Source organism: Prionailurus bengalensis, chromosome B2 (assembly GCF_016509475.1).
Source record: "Prionailurus bengalensis isolate Pbe53 chromosome B2, Fcat_Pben_1.1_paternal_pri, whole genome shotgun sequence".
In the NCBI taxonomy this organism is placed as follows: domain Eukaryota; kingdom Metazoa; phylum Chordata; class Mammalia; order Carnivora; family Felidae; genus Prionailurus; species Prionailurus bengalensis.
Genome location: NC_057349.1, coordinates 43,352,013 through 43,371,513, shown reverse-complemented (window position 1 = coordinate 43,371,513; position 19,501 = coordinate 43,352,013). Strand labels below are relative to the sequence as shown.

General features: G+C 45.5%; 1 protein-coding gene across 1 annotated transcript in view; it reads left to right on the top strand.

Annotated features, from left to right (window-relative positions):
• The window catches only part of CLIC5 (chloride intracellular channel 5), a 103,883-nt gene that overhangs the window by 36,602 nt on the left and 47,780 nt on the right, over positions 1-19,501 (top strand). The window contains exon 2 of the mRNA XM_043591579.1: positions 19,270-19,379. Coding sequence (XP_043447514.1) covers positions 19,270-19,379 — 110 coding nt within the window. The remainder of the gene's footprint in view (positions 1-19,269; positions 19,380-19,501) is intronic.

The window sequence follows — 19,501 nt, the reverse complement described above, 5'->3', positions numbered from 1 at the left end:
GCAGAATCCCATCTAAGGGTGGCTTTATAAATAAAACATGTAATCACCAAATGACACTGACATTCTGTCCCACTGATCCCAGTTGAGGCCTCAGAATTTTCTGCATCATGCTTCTGGCATTCTCTTCCAATGGGTGAGAGATGAAGCACAAATGGAAACATCTTAGCCCTTCCTGAGCCTCCATCAAAAGATAATTTGAAGGGGCTGATCCTGAACATTTGATAGAACTCAGAAATCTATCTGCTATTCTTGAAGGTCAGGGCTTTGCATCATCCATTCTAAACACAGCCCAACAATAGCGAGCTTCCTTCCTTAGGTAGAGCTTGCAAATGAAGGGAAGCTATTGTGAATGGCTTGTCCTGGCTTACAGTGGAGGACATGGTTGAGGATTGGTCTAGAGGGCAGGGCCACGGTACAATTTTTTAAAAAAAGTTTTTTAACATTAATTCATTTATGACAGCATGGGCTGGGTAGGGGCAGAGAGAGAGGGAGACACAGAACTGAAGCAAGCTCCAGGCTCTGAGCTGTCAGCACAGAGCCCAATGCGGGGCTTGAACTCACGAGCCGTGACATCATGACCTGAGCCCAAGCCGGACGCCTAACCGACTGAGCCACCCAGGCGTCCCAGTGGTACAATTTTTAACAACCGCGTGCATCTACTTTATTGGGTACCTTCAAACTAAACAGAGATGCAGAAGATGTACTTTCGTGACTATTGACTTAAACCTATGTTACATAACCTTCTACTCCAAACCTATGGAAAGAGCAAGTTCTGTGAGAGCTGGGAACACAACGTCCCATCTTCTGAAACACCAAGTGGCTGATTTGAGGGGTCCTTTCTGTGGATCCCAGTATAATGACGTGGAAGCAATAGTAAGGTTTTTTGGTGCTTGTGAGCTTTAGTACCCCAAGAGCATTATGCCAAATTCTGAGGCTTCCAGAAAGGACCCAATAGTGCAGAACAATTCCTACACCTCACTTATTTTGGAGTCACCTGGGAGTAGTTGTGTATCTTTATAAAGGCCACTTCCATGTGTCCCTCGGAGGCATGAAGTGGAGAATTTACATGACAGTTCCTCACAGGCATGGGCCATTTCCAACTTTTTGTGTGCCCAAATAATATTGCTGCCTGAGTGAGCATAAGCAGAGTTGGCCGTTGTCCAGTCACCCTTTCATTTTTATTTATTTTTTTATTTTTTTTAATTTTTTAAAATTTTTTAAAAATTTAATTAAAAAAAATTTTTTAATTTATTTTTGAGACAGAGACAGAGCATGAGCAGGGTAGAGGCAGAGAGAGGGAGACACAGAAGCCGAAGCAGGCTCCAGGCTCCGAGCTGTCAGCACAGAGCCCTATGTGGGGCTCGAACTCACAGACTGTGAGATCGTGATCCGAGCCAAAGTCAGACGCCGAACTGACTGAGCCACCCAGGCGCCCAACCCCTTCATTTTTATAGGCAAGGATGCGGAAGGCTACCTCGAGGCAATCACTTGCTCAAGGGCACATTTGTCTTGCAGGACACGCGGGTTTTCTGACCGCCACTGGCCAGACAGAAGGCAGGGTGGGAAATCTGTCTCCGGTAACTGTAGAATTTATGAAATAAAATGCTGTAGGTCTTGGAAACATTCCTTTTCCGAGTAGAAACACAGACTTCATCTCAGGTTATGGCTTCCTGGGTGATGGCTTGGACTGTTGTGTGTGTGGTATAATTACTACGGTGAGTTTATTTATTTATTTTTTAACGGGAGTACAATAAATAGAACATTTCCTGCCTTAGCCTGCCATTTGGAAAAGCTTTTCATTTCCCCTTTGGGCCTAGGGGATCACAAAAGACAGACTCCTTTTCGATTATAGCTCGGCCTGAGCTTGAACGTCCAACTCAGCCAGGCGCGAGGTCAGATTGAGTTTTTGCAAGGCAGGGAAGACGAACGTGGGTCTCCTTGACACAAAACCTGGCTCAGCTTCTATGTCTGTAGCTGGGAGGCTGTTTTTAAAATCGGAAAAAATAATCATCCAGGACTACAATCTTCACGGTAAATTCTGTAGGACCTTGAAAGAAAGGAGATGGGTGGGCTTATGTGATAGGAGGCGCCGGCTGGTGGGAACCTCTCCCTATTGCCTGGAAGAGTTTCTCCAGACTGTGACTTTTAGCGTTCTGGTTGGGGGTGGTGAGCCAGAGGAAGGAGGGACCGGCCCAGAGGGCGGAGTGAGAGTGAGGGCAGCTGATGTGTCTAGGGCTTGCTCTCTGATGGGTACGGTGCCCCCGTTTCGCATGCGTAATCTCTCTGAATCCTCCCAGCCACCCCATGGGGGAGGAAGGACAAGGGGAGGTGGGGATTTAGCAATAGAGCTTCTCCCCTGGGGGCTACTCCCGCTGGGGGCTCAGGACCTTCCGTGTGAGTCTGGCTTCCTGTCTTTACCCTGAGTGAATCCTTCACCTTAAAGCGGAATAAACCTTGGTTTGAATCTGTATCCTGCGATCAGCAGGATTTTTCTTCCTGCCACTTCAGTATCTTACTGTTTTAAGAGACAGGTGATGACAGGTGAGCAGGGGCTCACAGGAACACTTCTAGAGATGAATTCTGGAAGGATTCAGTTCTCATAGCTCCTGTGAGTGCATCTGAATTACTTACGGTGGATGGTTTTGACTGAGATTTCAACCCTCTCCGCTCCTACTGAAGACTCCACCCCTCCAGTCGCGTCTCAGATAAGTCACTTGCGCTTTCTGGACCTCAGTTGGCCTCCTCTGAGAAATGAGGGAGTTGGGTGAGGCTTGAGGGATCTGGGTGGGGGTGAGGGTGGGGCAGCCTTCCAACAGGAAAGCCTCTTCAATGGCTTTCTGAAGTAATGTGCTGAGAATAACGTGGAAAGCTGTTAGAGGAACACTGTGGGAAGGCAAACCTTTGAAGGACCCATGAAGGTGGTTAGGGGTGGTTCTCACTTTATGTCTTCATTTCCCCTTCGTATTGCAGTGATGCCCACTGTCCCCCGGAGGTCCACTTGCCTGCTGTTCAGGGTAGAGGGCCAGCCCGAAAGTTCCATCTTCTCAGCAAACGTTTAGGGAGCCCGTGCCAGGAGCCAGTGTGGTCTGGGAGCCTAGGGCCATGCTGGATCACGGAGTTTCTCTTCAGCCAGTGGAACTCTTAGATTCAGCTGTAAGATTCAGTGCTATTTTTCTTCCCCAACCCACACTTTGGCAGTATTTTAGAGTGTCTTTTGAGATCGTCTTTTCTAATTTATCCACTTTATAAATAACAAAGCTAAGGCTCAGGAAGAGGGGGAAATTACTTGCACAAGATCACACAGTTACTTGTGCCCAAACTAGGTCTGGAACACACGCCTTTTTGTTTTGTTTTTTAAGTTTATTTATTTTGAGAGAGAGAAAGTGCAAGTGGGGGAGGGGCAGAGAGAGGGGGAGACGCAGAATCCGAAGCAGGTTCCAGCCCCTGAACTGTCAGCATGGAGCCCAACACAGGGCTCAATCTCATGTGAGATCATGACCTGAGCTGAAGTAGGATGCCCATCGGACTGAGCCCCCCGGGCGCCCCAGGAACACAGGACTTCTAATCTTCTGCCTGTTATTCCACTCCTGTCTTTTGCTTAAAGGGCTACCCAGGGAACTCAATTCACCCAGACAACCTGCAAATATCCTGGCTAGGGTCTTACCACAAGCAGCGATCCCAAATGCATAGCACTCATATCAAAGGCGAAGTTAAACGTTCCTGTAGTCTCCCCCGCTTCCAAATTAATTAAAAAAGAAGGTGCTGTTTTTGTTTTTGAGTCTTGCCTTTCCAGCCAGGGCTGAATTAATGTTAAACAGAGAATTTTAAATGGAAACCAAAGCAGCTCCGTAACAAGAAGGGCTTCCCTTTGGCCTGGGCACCCATTACGGATGCTCTGCCCTTGTAAGTAGCAGAGGTAAGAATTGACCAGATCTCACATAGGATTTAATAGGAAAAAGCCCATGTGTCTGGTTTCAAGACTCCGGGAGGCTGCTGTTGCCCATCTTCCTTCTTTCCCAGATCCTCACTCGCCTGCTTGATGCCTGGAACCTCACCATTAGAGCTCTATACCTTCTGCTTATATCTGGTCCACAATCAATGCTACATAGTTATCAAGAATTCATACTTAAATTTCAATGCTTTCAAAGTGCGCTTTAAGAAATGGAAGTAGGGAAGATGCCATGTTGGTCACGTATGGCTGAAGGGGTTAGGGACCAGTGATGGCAGGAATAACACACCCAAAGGATACAGGGACGCCCAGAAGATAGGCTTTTGACTGGTTTGTGGCCTTGCCTGTGATTGGGCAGGCATCCTCAGACTGAAGGAAGAAAGGAGAATTCCTGGGGGGGTTCCCCTGATACAGCACAAAGGACAAGGCCACCTGCTTGCAGTTGCCTACACACCCCACATTGTGTAATCGAGCCTCCAGACCTGTGCGTATGCAGCCAGTTCTGCTCCCCATGTCCTCACCCACTGCTTTGCTTGAGTAATTCCTCCTACCTTTAGGCTCACGTCAAGGATCATTGCCGCCCTAAGACCTTCCCTGATTCTCCTGTGGCCTCCTTCATGTTCCCAATCTACCTCTGTCATTATTGCACTTCGCTTATGACCCCGACGTCATCTCCTTACCTCTTGATGCCTCGACGCGGGCCAGCTTTCCAAGGAGAGGGACTAGTTCTCATTCATCATCAAAGTCCCAGGCTCCGCACCGAGCAGGCCTTCAGTGAAGACGTTTGTCTTCCACCTTGCCCAAATGGTCAGGTGACTGCGTATGGTTCAGGGTGTGGCTAAAGCCTCCTGGTGCTCCACACGGTCAGGAAAGTTGAACTAGGACTTTATGGGGCCCGGGGCGGGGGGGGGGGGTCCCACCTGTACAAGAAGCACAGTTGTATGTGGGCTAGAGGATAGTGCATGGGAAGAGGAGACATGGTTGAGCACATATGACCATGTGAGTACGTGGGCCTGGTCACAGGGCTGTCTGTCACCATCAGGGAGGACCGGCCTGCAGACAGAGATCTAGAGCAATCTTGTGTGGAGGTGCAACCATAAAGACATTAGCTGGCAAGGGAGGCTCCTGGCATTGTGGCTGCGTTGACTTGAGGTTCTCCAGACATCTGCATCCAAAGTGTGCTCTCCATTCCCTGAACGGCTCAAAATGGCGCCCTTCTTAATAGGCCTTATGCAAGTGCTGACCGTGGAGGGAGCATTAGTAGGAGTGGGGTGGGAGGAGGAGGGCTGGGATCTGAAGGCTTCTCTAGTGCAAGAGTACCAAGGAAATAGGGAACAAAAAGAGTAAGGAGGCACCTGCCATCTCCCTGAGACTCTGACTTGGTGTGTTTGGAGTGGGCCTGGGGACCTCTTTTTGTCAATTTTCTTGTTTAGCACATTCCTCCACTAATTCTATTGTATAGCCCCAACCGTGAGGACCACTAGGTCAGAGGTTGCCCGGACTGGTTGAACATTGAAAAAAGAAAAAAGAATTCAATGTTAAATCAGAATATTTGAGAGTGGGGTCTGGGCATGGCATTAAAAAATTTTTTTTAACATTTATTTACTTTAGAGAGAAAGAGTATGAGCAGGGTAGAGGCAGAGAGAGGGAGACACAGAATCTGAAGCAGGCTCCAGGCTCTGGGCTGCCTGCACAGAGCCCGATGCGGGGCTTGAACTCATGAACCGTGAGATCGTGACCTGAGCCGAAGTCGGACACTTAACCGATTGAGCCCCCCAGGCGCCCCTGGGCATGCATTTTTAAATGAGCATTAGACTTTTCAAGTTCTGTAAACCTACTTTGCTGACCTATTATAACATACGAATTTTGCAAAAAAAAAAATTCCACAGGGTCCCAGATTTAGATGAACCTATGTAATAAATTTCATGACTCAGATTTGCTGTTAGTGGCATAAGCTTTTAATCTGCCATATTTGGGAGGTTAGGGTGGATGAGAGTTATTGAGCCCAACTGAGAGGCGGGATGACAGATTTTCTGATTTCTCTAAAGTCTTCCCAGACCCGCTTGTGATAATCAAGATGCAGTATTGAAAACTCCACATTCAGACAGCCAAAGCAGAGGGCAGGACGAATAGTATCGGAGGGACGGTCGTCGCTGTCACAGGAACCCAAGCTCCAACTGTTGTGGAAGAAGCCCAACTCAATGTCAGGATATCCTGGTTTGGTATAAAGGTTATAGGAGTTGCAGGTTCATTTCATGAATGTAGGGGAAATGGATCCTTGGTCAAAAGCTGGAAGCAGTTTCTCTAGCATCTGAAATAATAAATAAAAGTATGTCGAGGGAGGAAAGCAAAATTTTGACAGTGGCCTAACTGAGTGGAAAGCATGCTTTCTCCATTAGGACTGGTATACTCTGGGGTAGGCTTAAGCAAGAAGGCATCTTCTTCAAATTAAACCCATGTGGGAAGGAGTTCTGTTTATTTGAGGCTGTAGATTTGTATCGCTCTTTGGTTTCCTGGGCTTTGGTACATTTCTAACGTGGAAGAATTCCAGTTTTTGGCTTGGCCGACTCAAGCATTGGGGTTCAAGCATAGACAAGGCTGAAGAACACAGCACGATGATCCTGTAAATATTTAGGGCAGAGGTTCCTGGATAACGAGAGGACGCACAGGCTTCCACTGGGCTTCAACAGAAAATCACCAGCAATCTGCCACAACCTGACCCTCACCTTCATCCATCCACCTCCCTTGAGTTCTTGTCTTTGGCACCTGAATGACCTGAAAACAGTTGTGTTGAAGAATGTAGCTCTGCAGAGAAACTCAGTGACCTTATAGAGAATAGACATGCATGTGCCTGTGATCATACCTACAGCTAACCAAACATACATCGCTTTCCCTGTCTCCCTCATGGTCAGTGGGAGACTGTCCTCATTTAGGGACACTTTTCCAGCCAGTGGACAGCGATCATGGTTCTTCCTGTGTTTTCTTTCTCTACTGAATGTATTGCTTCACACACAAAACCCTGAACACCAACGTAATGCTGAATTGTTGTGCCATCAAAGAGAGGTCTCCTGACTCTGTACCAGGGCATAGCATTTCACAAACTGGGATGTTTAATTAGCTCTTCCTAAATGTTTGTCTTCTGTGGTCATAATGACTATAGCTGTAAATTTATAAAGCGGATATCATGGGTTTTATACGTACTACCACTCCGTTGTATAACAACCTTGCAACGTAAATATTTCTACCCCCAATTTGCAGATAAAGAACCTGAGGTTAAGGGTGTATGTGTTATCTGCTGGCTAACATACCATCAAAACATTAATTTTGTCCGTGAACTTGGCAGTTCGGCCAGGGGGTGGTAGGGATAACTCCTTTTACTTCACTAGGTGTCATTTGGGACAGCTCAAAGGCCGGGGGGCTGGAATCATCTGAAGTCTCGCTCATTTGTGCATCTGATGGGTGGTGCCACCTGTCAGCCGAGGACTTAGCTGGAACACTACACAAAGCCTCTTCCTGTGCTCTGGCCTTCCTCATGACAAGGGTTCCCAGGACAGGCATCCCAAAGGAGAGAGGGAGTGCTGGGAACAATCTGTATCACCTTGTATGACCTGGTCTCGAGAAGTCATACAATTTGACATTGTACAATTCATCTAGGCAGCCATAAAGGCCCAGCCAATTTCAAGAAGAAGGCAAATATAAACTCCACCTCTGGAGAATATTTGGAACTAGAAATACTGCTGTAGCCACTTTGGGAAATAAAACCTGCCAGGTACAGCTGCTGGAATCATGGCTGGAATTTGAACTCACGTCTGCCTGGCTCTACACCATGGCCTTTCTACTGTACTACAGAACTCTGTGAAGTCAAGGACGCAAGCTTGCCTCTAGTGTAATGGCATTTAGTTGTTAAATATTATACCCGGGGCTATTAGATCAGACAGAGCCTAACTTAGAGGCAGAGGTTTGGATGTGGGGGGCCCCCCCAAAACTTGGCGCAGGTTTGTGATAGGAGCACCGTTCTGTCTCCTGAAGCCCAATACAGTAACTTGGACGATGTACTAAGACCACCAAATTTATATTTCTTGAGCACCTTTTGGGCTCCCAGGGCTTCATAAATGTAACTGAATGAATGAATGAAACAAATCGCCAAGTCCCATTCATGCTAATGAAAGATTTATCCACTGTCTTATTAGAAAGGGAGATCATTTGGTATTAAAAATATGAATAACAAAGAATACTACCTGACTTTTACTGATAAAATTACAAAAACCCCTCAGGTATCTAAAAACTGGAAAACTTCAATTGTAAGGAGGCAAATTCTAGATAGCATAGGGGGTGGAGCTCACAAAGAAGAATGGAGCCAAGTGGGCCCTATAGCCTTTCAACATTTTCTCTTTTCTTCTTTCTTTCTTTGCATTTCTTTTTGCTTCTTGTGTGTGTGTGTGTGTTTTTTCTTTCTTTTAAGCTCACAGGGTAAATGGCGTGTTTATAGGTCAGAGAGCCAGAGCACTGCTGACTTAGGGAGGATAATCATGTTCTTGGGAGTAGAGGAGTTCTTGAGGGCGTCACCCCTAAGAGCTGATAGCTGAGAGGGCAAAAGTCAGGAAGAGGAGGTTGTCAGCCAGGGAGCAGGAGGGTCAAATGCAGAACCGACAGCAACAGCACCACATTAAGCCACGTTCGAGGCCTTCTGAGCCTGGGGCCTCGTGCACCTGCACGGGAAGCCTGCCCGTGAAGCCAGCCCAGCAGGCCAGGGGGCACCCAGTGACAGGGAGGCCACGCCATCTTGAGTTTTAAGAAGCAGGGATAAGCAAAAGTTCTAACTATAAGAGAAAAGTCAAGTAGGAGTAAGTTACAAAGAAAAGAAAAGACAACAAAACAAAAACGCATTGCTTAGGCCCCGAAAGTGATCGAGAGAGAATCATTTTAAAAGAGGGCGTGAAGTGGAAGCAGGACAGGCAAGAGGTTTAAAAGAGACCCATTCGTTTATCCAAACAGCATGGACATGAAAAAATAGACATAAAAAGCCACGTAAGAGTGGAAGAAGGGGCCGAGAGGAGGGGCACTGGTGTTGGGTTGGAAAAGGCAGCTCTTTCCCAGAGAGTATGTGGAAGAACCCCAAGGTGTATATAGACTCAGTGCAGATTGACATAAAGCCCAAGGAAAGCTGAAGGACACTCCCAAGAGGCCGCGAGCACAGCAACAGTATGCAACACAAAAAGCTGTAGGCGTCTTTGGGCCTGAAGCCACTAACAGACCAGACCAATTACTCAGGGTCACGGGCACCATCGGCCCCTGCTCTCTTAGTCAGACACTTAACAGAGCAGCCTTCTGGTATCGCACCCACAAGGGCCTTTGGGAGGGGATATTTACATAGCTATATTGAGTTGTTTTATAAAACCATCTGGCGAGCTAAGGTGTTGGTGACAGACATTGGATTGATGTCTCAGGTAATAATTTTGCAGTTGCCTGGTGTGGTGGTTAATTTTGTGTGTCAACATTATTCTAGATATTTCTGTGCTGCGGGTGTATTTGGGATGAGACTAACATTTAAATTAGTGGACTTGGAGTAAAACAGATTACTTTCTACAGTGTGTGGGATTCATCCAATTAGTTAAAGGCCATAATAGAAAGACTGACCCCCTCTGAGGAACAGGGAATTCTACCAGCAGACTGCCTTTGGACTGAACCTGCAACTCTTCCCGGAGTCTCCAATCTGATGACCTACTCCATGAGGTTATGGACTCACTGAGCCTCTACAACCATGTGAGCCAGTCCCTTCAAATAAATATCTCTATCTCTATCTCTGTCTCTGTCTCTGTCTCTATCTATCATGATATCTCTATATATCTATCTATCTACACCCATACACACACATACACACACACATACATCCTGTAGGCTCTATCTAGGCAATCCTGACTCATACACTTGGAATTCTTCAGGTTACCTGCATAATGCTGGTTCAGCCTTTCTAATCCACTTTACATAAGTGCTGACAGTGTCTGAAGCCTCAAATGTGTACTTGTTACCTCTGTGTTTACCGAATGAAAAATGCCCGAGTGACCCCAGGGAGTGAGGCCCTAAGTGTCTGCTGAGAAAAGGGATGTTGTTTCTTCAAGGGCAGAACTCCCTGTGTTCAAGTGGACCACAAACCACCAAGTCCCATCCCTGCTAGCAGCGGGCTTACTAATTATTACACACCATTTGGTATTTAAAAAATAGTCCTGATAAGGAATACTACCTGACCTACACTAATAAGGAAAAAGTGGGCAGCTCCAAATATTGTCATTATAAAGAAAAATTCTTTCTCTTTCATGTAATGTGAATCCATTTAGTGCTCTATAGATGAGTCATTTTATATTCAAAGAAAGTTCTCTTCCTGTGGCCTTTGTCACCTTGACACTCTTTCCCATAAGATAACAATCAGCCTAGCATAGCAGAAAGCTATAAATCAGAAATCAGGAATTATCCCTAATCCTGTCATGGGACCAGACTGTGCAACCATAGGCAAGTTGTTTAACCTTTCTGGACCTGTTTCCTGACCAGGAAGAAAGAGCTAGACCATATCATCCCTGAGATCAGTTCTGGCTCTATTATTGTAGAATTTTTTTTTATCTCTAAACTTGAGAAAATTGCCTGATTATTTGAGTCTCTGAGGACAGTTTTTATGGGCTAAAGCAACAAGAAATTGAAATGTGCCATCAGTTAACTTTCTGGAGAAAATGGAGGTTTCTGTCTTCTAGTATTTCTATACTACTTTTTATTTTTAATGAAAGTATTTTTTTAATGTGTATTTATTTATTTTGGGAGAGAGAGAGAGAGCAGGGGAGGGGCAGAGAGAGAGAGGAAGAGAGAGAATCCCCAGTGGGCATCATGCTGTCAGCGTGGAACCCGACGTGGGGCTCAGTCTCAGGAACTGTGAGATCGTGACCTGAGCTGAAATCAAGAGTCGGGCGCTTCATCGACTGAGTCTCCCAGGCCCCCCAACCTTGTTGGGTTTTAAATGAATCAAAGAGCCTAAAAATCTTGCATTTTGAAGTATCAGACATTTAAGCATCTGTAGGAGGCTGGGCCCAGTCAGGAGAGAGAAACCACAGAGTAGTTGAAACAGGGGGAAGGTTCACAGAAAGTATTAACCGTGATAAGAGAGTAAGCATAACATACATGAGAATTCTGGAGCTGAAGGAGAATAGCCAAGGAAGGGGTTCAAATCTCAGTGGAGAAGTTACAGTCAGCCCAGCAAAATGCATAGAAGCTCACTGGTTTGGCCAGGCCAGAACCGGTCTGGAGTTGCTTGGGGAAGCAACCGGCCACTGTCCAGAGCTCGAGTGGCAGCATGTGGTCAGCAGTGGTGTCACAGGCGTCAGTGGGAACCAGGCATTAGCGGGGGTAGGAAGCCTTCTGGCTATGTAAGCCTCACATCTCTGTGAGAGGCTCAGTGAGTCCATTTCCTACGGGGCGCATTCGGAGCTGAGAGACAATAAACTGATCAATGATACAGGGTCTGTCAAGCTTAAATGTCATTTATCCATTTCCTGCCACTCCTTCTTGGAACCTCTCTGAAAAATCATTCCCTCTTTTGGACCTTGGTGCCCTCACATGACTTTTGGACAATTACCAGCTGCTTCTTTGTCTGGAGACAAAGCTCTATGTACCTGGTCTGTCCGTGGGCGGGGGGGGGGTGTCTTAAATCAGCAATTCTCAAACGTTGTTGGTGGCCTCTTGGGGTCGTTGAGGCTCTTTCGGGGATTCTGGGAGGTCACAACTATTTTCAAAGCAACAGAATTTCTCCCTGAGGTTGAAATTTCATGAGTAAAAGCTACTAGTGCTTGAGCAAAAATCAAGGCAGGGGTACAAACAGTGTTAGGAGTCACGTGGGTGCAGAAAAAAAAAGAGTCTCATTTATGAATGTCCTTGATGAAGCAGTAAAAAGTATATAACGTAATAAAGTCTCAACCCTTGGGTACATGTCTTTTAAACGTTCTGGCTGATGAAATGGGAAATGCACATAAAGCTGCTGGGCTGCGTTCCGAAGCACAACGGTCCTCTAAGGAATAGCACTTTCGTGATTGAGTTGTGAACCGAACCAGCCGCTTCTCTCACGGAACTGAGATTTTACTCGAAAGAGCAAGTGGCGGACAAACTGGCTCCTCAGGCTTGGTGTTTCCCAGACGTTCTCTGGAAAATCAATGAAACGAGCCTGTCATTTCGAGGATAACAACTGACAGTATTTCTTGCCAGTGATAAAACACAAGCTTTCGAGAGAACAGTAGACTACTGGAAAACCGATAACCTGCTACCACGCACTTGACCACTTCTCTTAAACTTCTCCGATGAGCTCAGTGGTGATATTACTGAATGAAATATTTTGACATTGTGTGATGAAACGTATCAGCATTTGGAAGATCTGCATAACTCGGTGAAATGCTGTTTTCCAAATGACGAATTTGTGATGTTAAAAAATCATTCATGGGTGAAAGATCCATTCATAGTGCAAGACAGATGAATGGGGTTTAGTGGAACAGAAGAACTTCATTGATAGGGTTTCAAATTCCACCTATCAACTCGGTTTTAAGAAACTATCACTCGAGTTTCGGTATGGCATTAAAGAAAAATGCCCACAATTATCTGAAAAAGCTATTAGATTACTCCTCCTGTCTCCAACTACATATCTGAGGGAGGCCAGATTTTCGTTTTATACTTCAACCAAAAACAAAAGATTGCAGAAGCCAGCTTCTATTAAGTCAGGCATGAAAGATTTTGCAAAAATATAAAACAATGCTGCTCTTCTCACTCAATTTCTTTTCTTAAAAAATACTTCCTTTATATTAAAATATGTTATTTATTTTAACATACAGTATGTTTCTTATTATTACTGTTATGTTTAAATCAATAAGTATTTAAAATATTTTTTAGCTTTCGTTTATAATACAGTAAATACAAAAGCTCTTTGGGATTCTCAACAATCTTTAAAAGCATCTAAGAGTTCTGAGATCATTGGGGCACCTGGGTGGCTCAGTTGGTTAAGCATTCAACTTCGGCTCAGGTCATGGTCTCAAGACTCGTGAGTTCAAGCCCTGTGTGGGGCTCTGCGCTGACAGCTCGGAACCTGGAGCTTGCTTCGGATTCTGTGTCTCCCTCTCTCTCTGCCCCTCCCCCACTCATCCTCTGTCTCTCTCAAAAATATAGAAGTATTTAACAAATTATTTTAAAAAGAGTTCTGAGACCACAATGTTTGAGAATTGCTATCTTCAATAAATCTCCACTAGTCACTTAAATTTATAAAACTATAAGAATTTGTGAGTGCGACGGTGAAGGCGGAGAGGAAGGTGGCTGCATTATTCAAGGTCACAGCAAATTAGAGGCAGAGATGGGTTTAAAACAATTATCTCCTGCTATAGTGTGTCATACAGCCCAAACTTCTTCCTCAGGACACTCTTCAGAGTTCCAACATCAGAATTTTGAGCTACTCAAGCCAAAAAAAGGGAGTAGTACCACCCTCCCCTCAACATGCAGCCACTTCTTGTTGCTGAGGACAAAGTAAATAAAACATTGCCCATGTTTTGGGAGGACCCAAGCTCACCATTTACAGGGAGAGACTATATGAAAGGCAATATCTCATAGTATATAATATGACTTACCTGGCACATAACATAATGTATATTCATACAACCTACATAATTACATTATACGGTTATTATCTTATGCGATATTATATATTATGTAAGTTCTATTATATATAGCATATAATATAGTAGAGTGTAACTTATAGTAAATACATTCACTATAGGAAATAGGAAGTACTTTGGGGTCATAGTTGGCTGGTGATTTTGTGCATGTGCACTAGGCTAGTGGCAAAGCAGAATTGTGAGGGGTGCCTGGGTGGCTCAGTCGGTTAGGTGTCCGACTTAGGCTCAGGTCATGATCTCACAGTTTGTGAATTCGAGCCCCGTGTAGGCCTCTGTGCTGACAGCTCAGAACCTGGAGCCTGCTCCGGATTCTGTGTCTCCCTCTCTCTCTGTCTCTCTCAAAAATCAATGATACATTTAAAAAAAATTCAAAGCAGAATTGTGAACTTGGGAAGATTGCCGTCAGTGGTACCCTGTTCTCCTGACACTCTCTGGCTTGCACTGGTTTCCTAGGATTTCATAACAAATTACCGTAAACTGGGTGGCTTTTCACACACAGAAATTCTTCTGGAGGCTAGAGGTTTGAAATCGAGATGTCAGCAAGGTCACATGCTCTCCAAAGGCTCTAGGGAAGGATTCTCTTCCTCATCTCTTCTAGCTTCTGGTGTTTCTGGCAATCTTTGGTTGTTCCTTGGCTTGTAGATGAGGGACTCCAATTTCTACCTCTGTCTCCACATGAAGTCTTCCCTTGCATATCTTGTGGCCAAATTGTTCTCTTCTTATAAGGACATAAGTCAGATTTAGAGCCCGCCCTAATCCAATATGACCTCATCTTAGCTTAATTTCCTCTTGTAGAGACCCTATCTCCAAATAAGGTCACACTTACAGGTTTTGGAAGGACACAGATTCAGTGTGTGTGTGTGGGGGGCATTATTTAACTTACTACACTGCTTTTGTGCCTGCCTTCTGCCCTCATTGTTCAGAGCCTCTTTGGGCCATCCATCACATTTTCCCTCACACTTTTCAGGGCCTGGAGTCCCATTGAGTTTCACCTGGCTGTTCCCTGTTTGTGTTTTGAGTGGTTGCCACAAGTTCCCTTCATTGAACCCATGAGTTTAACCACGGTTTATCTGGGCCGCATAACTGGTGAGCTGCCAAAGAGGAAAGGGAGAAGCTGAACAACTCAGTAGGAAAACAGAAACAACAGCAATAACAACAACAAAGACGAATACCCGGATTGAAACACGGCCTAAGAACTTGCGTAGACATTTCTCCAAAGGAGATCCAGATAGCCAACCGGTATATGAAAAAATCTCAGTGTCACTCATCATCAGGGAAATGCAAATCAAACTCACAGCGAGATATCCCCTCACATCAGTCAGGATGGCTACCATCAAAAAAAGCCACTGACCCAACCAGCATTGCGGAAGATGCGGAGAAATCGGGACATAAGCGTGCTGTTGGTGGGAGTGCATTTGGAGAAGCCACAGTGGAAACCAGTATGGGGTTCCTCCAAAAACTAAAAATAAGACTGCCTATGATCCAGCAGTCTCCCTTCTGGATATTTATCCAGAAGAATTGAAACCGGGATCTTGAAGAGACAGTAGAACACCTTTGTCTTCAGGGCAGCACTGTTCACAACACGCAAGAGGTGGAAAGAGTCTAAATGCCCAAGGACAGATGAATGCCTAAAGAAACTGTGAAGTCTATTTTAAGAGGCCTTGAAATAGAAGGAAGTTCAGAAAACTTGACACCAGGGAGGAATCTCAAGGACATAAGGCTAAGAGAGTTAAGTCAATCACAGAAAGACACCTACTGCATGATTTCATTCCTGTGAGGTCACGAAAATGGTAAACATCATAGAATCAAAGCGAGGAGCTGCGGTTGTCAGGGCCCAGGGTGGGGGAGAGGGAGACGAGGAGGTGCTATTCAACGGGAATAAAGTTTCAGGTGAGCAAGATCAATGAGCTCTGGAACTCTGCTGTGCAACGCCGTGCCTGTAGTCAACAGTAATGTATTGTCCACTGGATGTCTTAGGGGCTAGATCTCGTGTTCGGTGTTCTTCCCACAAGAAAGGAGAAGAAAAGAGAGGAAAAAAAAGAAAACGAAAGAGGAAGCTGAGAATCCTCCCATGTTGTGTTTATTGCTTCTTTGGCAGTTTTCATTTACCGGGCCCAGTATCATAGTTTAGGACACTAGTGAAAATGGGGGGATCTGCGAAGGCCAGGACCCTGTGCACCCTCCAGCACAGCTGCGTGCACGCGGACTGAAGGGTGGGGTGCGTGCGTACAGCCTGAGCACTGTCACCTGCAGCCCTGTGACCTGGGGCCACCCTGTTAACCTTGTCTGGGTCTTCAGATTGGACCACAGGCGTGGCGGCAGGAGCCCTGCATCTGGAGCCAGATGGCCTGGGTTCAATCCAGGGATCCTTAGGCCAGTTATTTCCTCTCTCTGTGCCTCAGTTTCCACATCTTGCAAAAGGGTGATAATAGCCCACTACATAGGCTTCTCATGAGAAATAAGTGAATTCATATTATATGTGAAGCATTTCGAATAGTGCCCGACAACGCAGACATCAGTTGTTACCATTACATGAGTTTTCTGTCCAGCCAGTAAGAATTCCAATATTTTACTGGTTCCTCCTTCAATTCCCTGTCATTGCCCCTCCGCATTCCCACCAGAGCTAAAACAGGTGACAGTATATGGATATGACTTTTGGTTTTGTTTTTTAATTCTTGTCACTTATAGTGTAACCGGCCCTAGGGAACAGTTCCTTTGTCAGGATGTCTTAAAGGACCAGGAACCAGGTACCCGTTGAGTGAGTGCTTCCTGGGAAGGTCTTAGGGGGCTGACATCATAAACGCAAGTTAGCGAACCAAGCTGTTATTAAATTCACCGTTGCCTGTCGGAGTGTGGCTTTATCGGTAACTTTAGCTCTGTGGGTAGGTGTGGCGCCCACGCTGTGCCCTCCCACCTTTCAGATTTTTGAATAACGGAGCCCATGGTGTCTCAGCTGCTCGGGAGTGGGTCCGTTTCCAGCACCAAGGAAAAGTGAGAACTGAATAGGGATGGGGCTTTTGGTGTCGTTAAGAGAGAGGTAAAATAACTGTAATTTCATAGCAATTACCTACAACCAACACCGTCAAAGGCGCCAGTTTTCCGCGATAAACCTGAGCCTCTGCTGGGAGCAGTTTGCGAGGCAGAAATAAGCACACAATTAGGCTCTCATGTATGAAAGACGGCGTCACCCCCTCCCCACCCAAATGCCACAGCTGAACAGACCTCAAAGGGGAAAATTCGCGTTGCATTTTGGGAGTGCATTTTTTTTTTCTCCCTCCCTTAGAAAAAAGTCTTAATAAGCCCCCATCCCGGGACCTTTGGATTGTTTGCAGCTTTGCCGGGAAGCCCGGGGGCCTTCACTCCCCTGGCCCTCCCTGTCCTTGGAGGAAGGCACTCCAGCCACCTCTTGGGGCCGTGGTTTCCAAGGCGGCTGCTAGCAAACTGGAGTGAGTGGGTGATTCCCCCTCTAGGCACCATGTCAGGGGCCCATAAACCACTCGGTGGAAACGAATCACACAGGGATCGGTTCCCCGACCTTTTTGTTTGTTCATGGATGTGCTGAAAATGAATTCCTTATAAAATTCACGTCTCTGTAGCCCGCTCAGAAATAAAGCGAAACTTGCCTTTCAGTTGATTAAAAAACAAAAACAAAAAAGCCATGCTATTTTGAGGAAGGTACTGAGAAAGGGAGATCTAGTGAGCAGAATTATGCAAACACTCAGTAATGCTGTTATTATCATTATACAGTAAAACCTTGGTTTGCGCGCCTAATTCGTTCCAGAAACACCCTTGTATATCAAAGCAAATTTCCCCATAAGAAATAATGGAAACTCAGATGATTGGTTCCACAACCCAAAAATATTCGTATAAAAACGATTACGGGGGCGCCTGGGTGGCGCAGTCGGTTAAGCGTCCGACTTCAGCCAGGTCACGATCTCGCGGTCCGTGAGTTCGAGCCCCGCGTCAGGCTCTGGGCTGGTGGCTCAGAGCCTGGAGCCTGTTTCCGATTCAGTGTCTCCCTCTCTCTCTGCCCCTCCCCCGTTCATGCTCTGTCTCTCTCTGTCCCAAAAATAAATAAATGTTGAAAAAAAAAATTAAAAAAAAATAATAAAATAAAAAAAATAAAAACGATTACGATACTGTAATATAATACAAAATAATAAAGAAAATACCAAATATAAAGAAAAATAAACAAATTGACCTGCGCTTTCCTTTGAAAACCTTCCTGGCCGGTGTGAGGGAGATAAGAGAGAGGAGGGTTACTGTGTAGGACGTCTTTCACTATCACTAATGGAATCACTGCTATCTATTGGCTCAATGGAATCTTCTTCTGCATGGGGGCCATTGTATACGCTCACTTGGATGTAGACTACAATACAGTATTAATAAACACTTGTCATATACTGTATTTAATGTAACTGGCAATCAGGCAGCAGAGGAAAGGGGCTATATCCGCAGGCAGCCTGACCTACAATGAAGCAAAACATTCCTGAGCTTCCTCTTGTGTAGAAACGCAAAGAACCGTGCATAGGTGCTTTGAAGTGACAAAACATACACTAGTGCCAGTTGGGGGCATCTTCCAACGTTCTGAAACATCACTGATTTTCTGCCACACGCTGGCCTGAGACTGAGCATCCGGCATGGGAGCCGATCACCCACAATCCTGCAACGAGAAGAAGAGACAGAGAGAACCATGGGCTCAGTTGTGATCATGTGACGTTCAGCATCACGTACTACTCGTATGGCAAGACGTCACTCATTTATCAAGTTAAAATGTATTAGAAATGTTTGCTCGTCTTGCAGAACATACTCTCAGAACAGGTTACTTGCCATCCAAGGTTTTACTGTATATGTGTTCCTGCCTTATCCACCAGCCAACTCCACAGAAGGCCATAAGCTCCTTGACCAAATGCATTTTTTAATCTCCTGTGTAATTTTCTCCAGTGCCTTGCACATAATCGAGAGCCAATATACAGTTATTGAGTAAAAGAATAGTTTAACAAACGAATGGCTTCTTGACACTGAGGTAAAGAACCAGTACTAAAGGGGCTATTGATTAAAATCTTGAGTCTGCTGTCTGGATATAAAGAGATGGGTTGAAGTCTGAGGTATTTGTACTCATGACATAACCATGGAGCAACGACCAAAGGATAGAACAGAGTAAACCAGGGAGGAACATAGTTGGGTTTGGTATAGCCAAAGAAAAGTATTTCTAATTGTTAGAAGTACCCTCAGAATGGACTGCTTTGAGAGATATAAATTGTTGGTGAGTGGAGAGATTCAAACACGAACTAGATGATGACTTGGGGGGACAGAAGTTGGTGGTCTAACATCATTTATATTAGACTATGTGATGTTGAAGGTCTCCCTTTACCCTGAGATGGTTCTATGGTTTCAGAAATTTATGAGTACATACTTGCCATACTGGGAACTCAAATTCAGTTCAGTCCGTATTGATTGAGTCCTTACCGCGTGCCAGGCATTGCCCTGCAAAGATACTAGGAAGACAACAGTAAGATAGGGCAACTGCCCTTTGAAGTTAGACTGGTCAGGGCTTTAGTAAGTCCTCTGTATATTCCTTCTTGCTAACATGTACATGCCGATTCAAGACTCTGGTTCTCTTCTTTCTAGGCCGGAATCGATGGGGAAAGCATCGGCAACTGTCCCTTCTCTCAGCGTCTCTTTATGATCCTGTGGCTGAAAGGAGTTGTGTTCAACGTCACCACCGTGGATCTGAAAAGGTAAAAAATGCTGTATTAATGAGGGGTACCTTTGGCTGCAGGACCAGAGATCTTTCTCTTAAGGGGGGGGGGGGGCACAGCTTGCCCATGGCTCCCAGCAGCCTCCTGCTCACACCTCATTG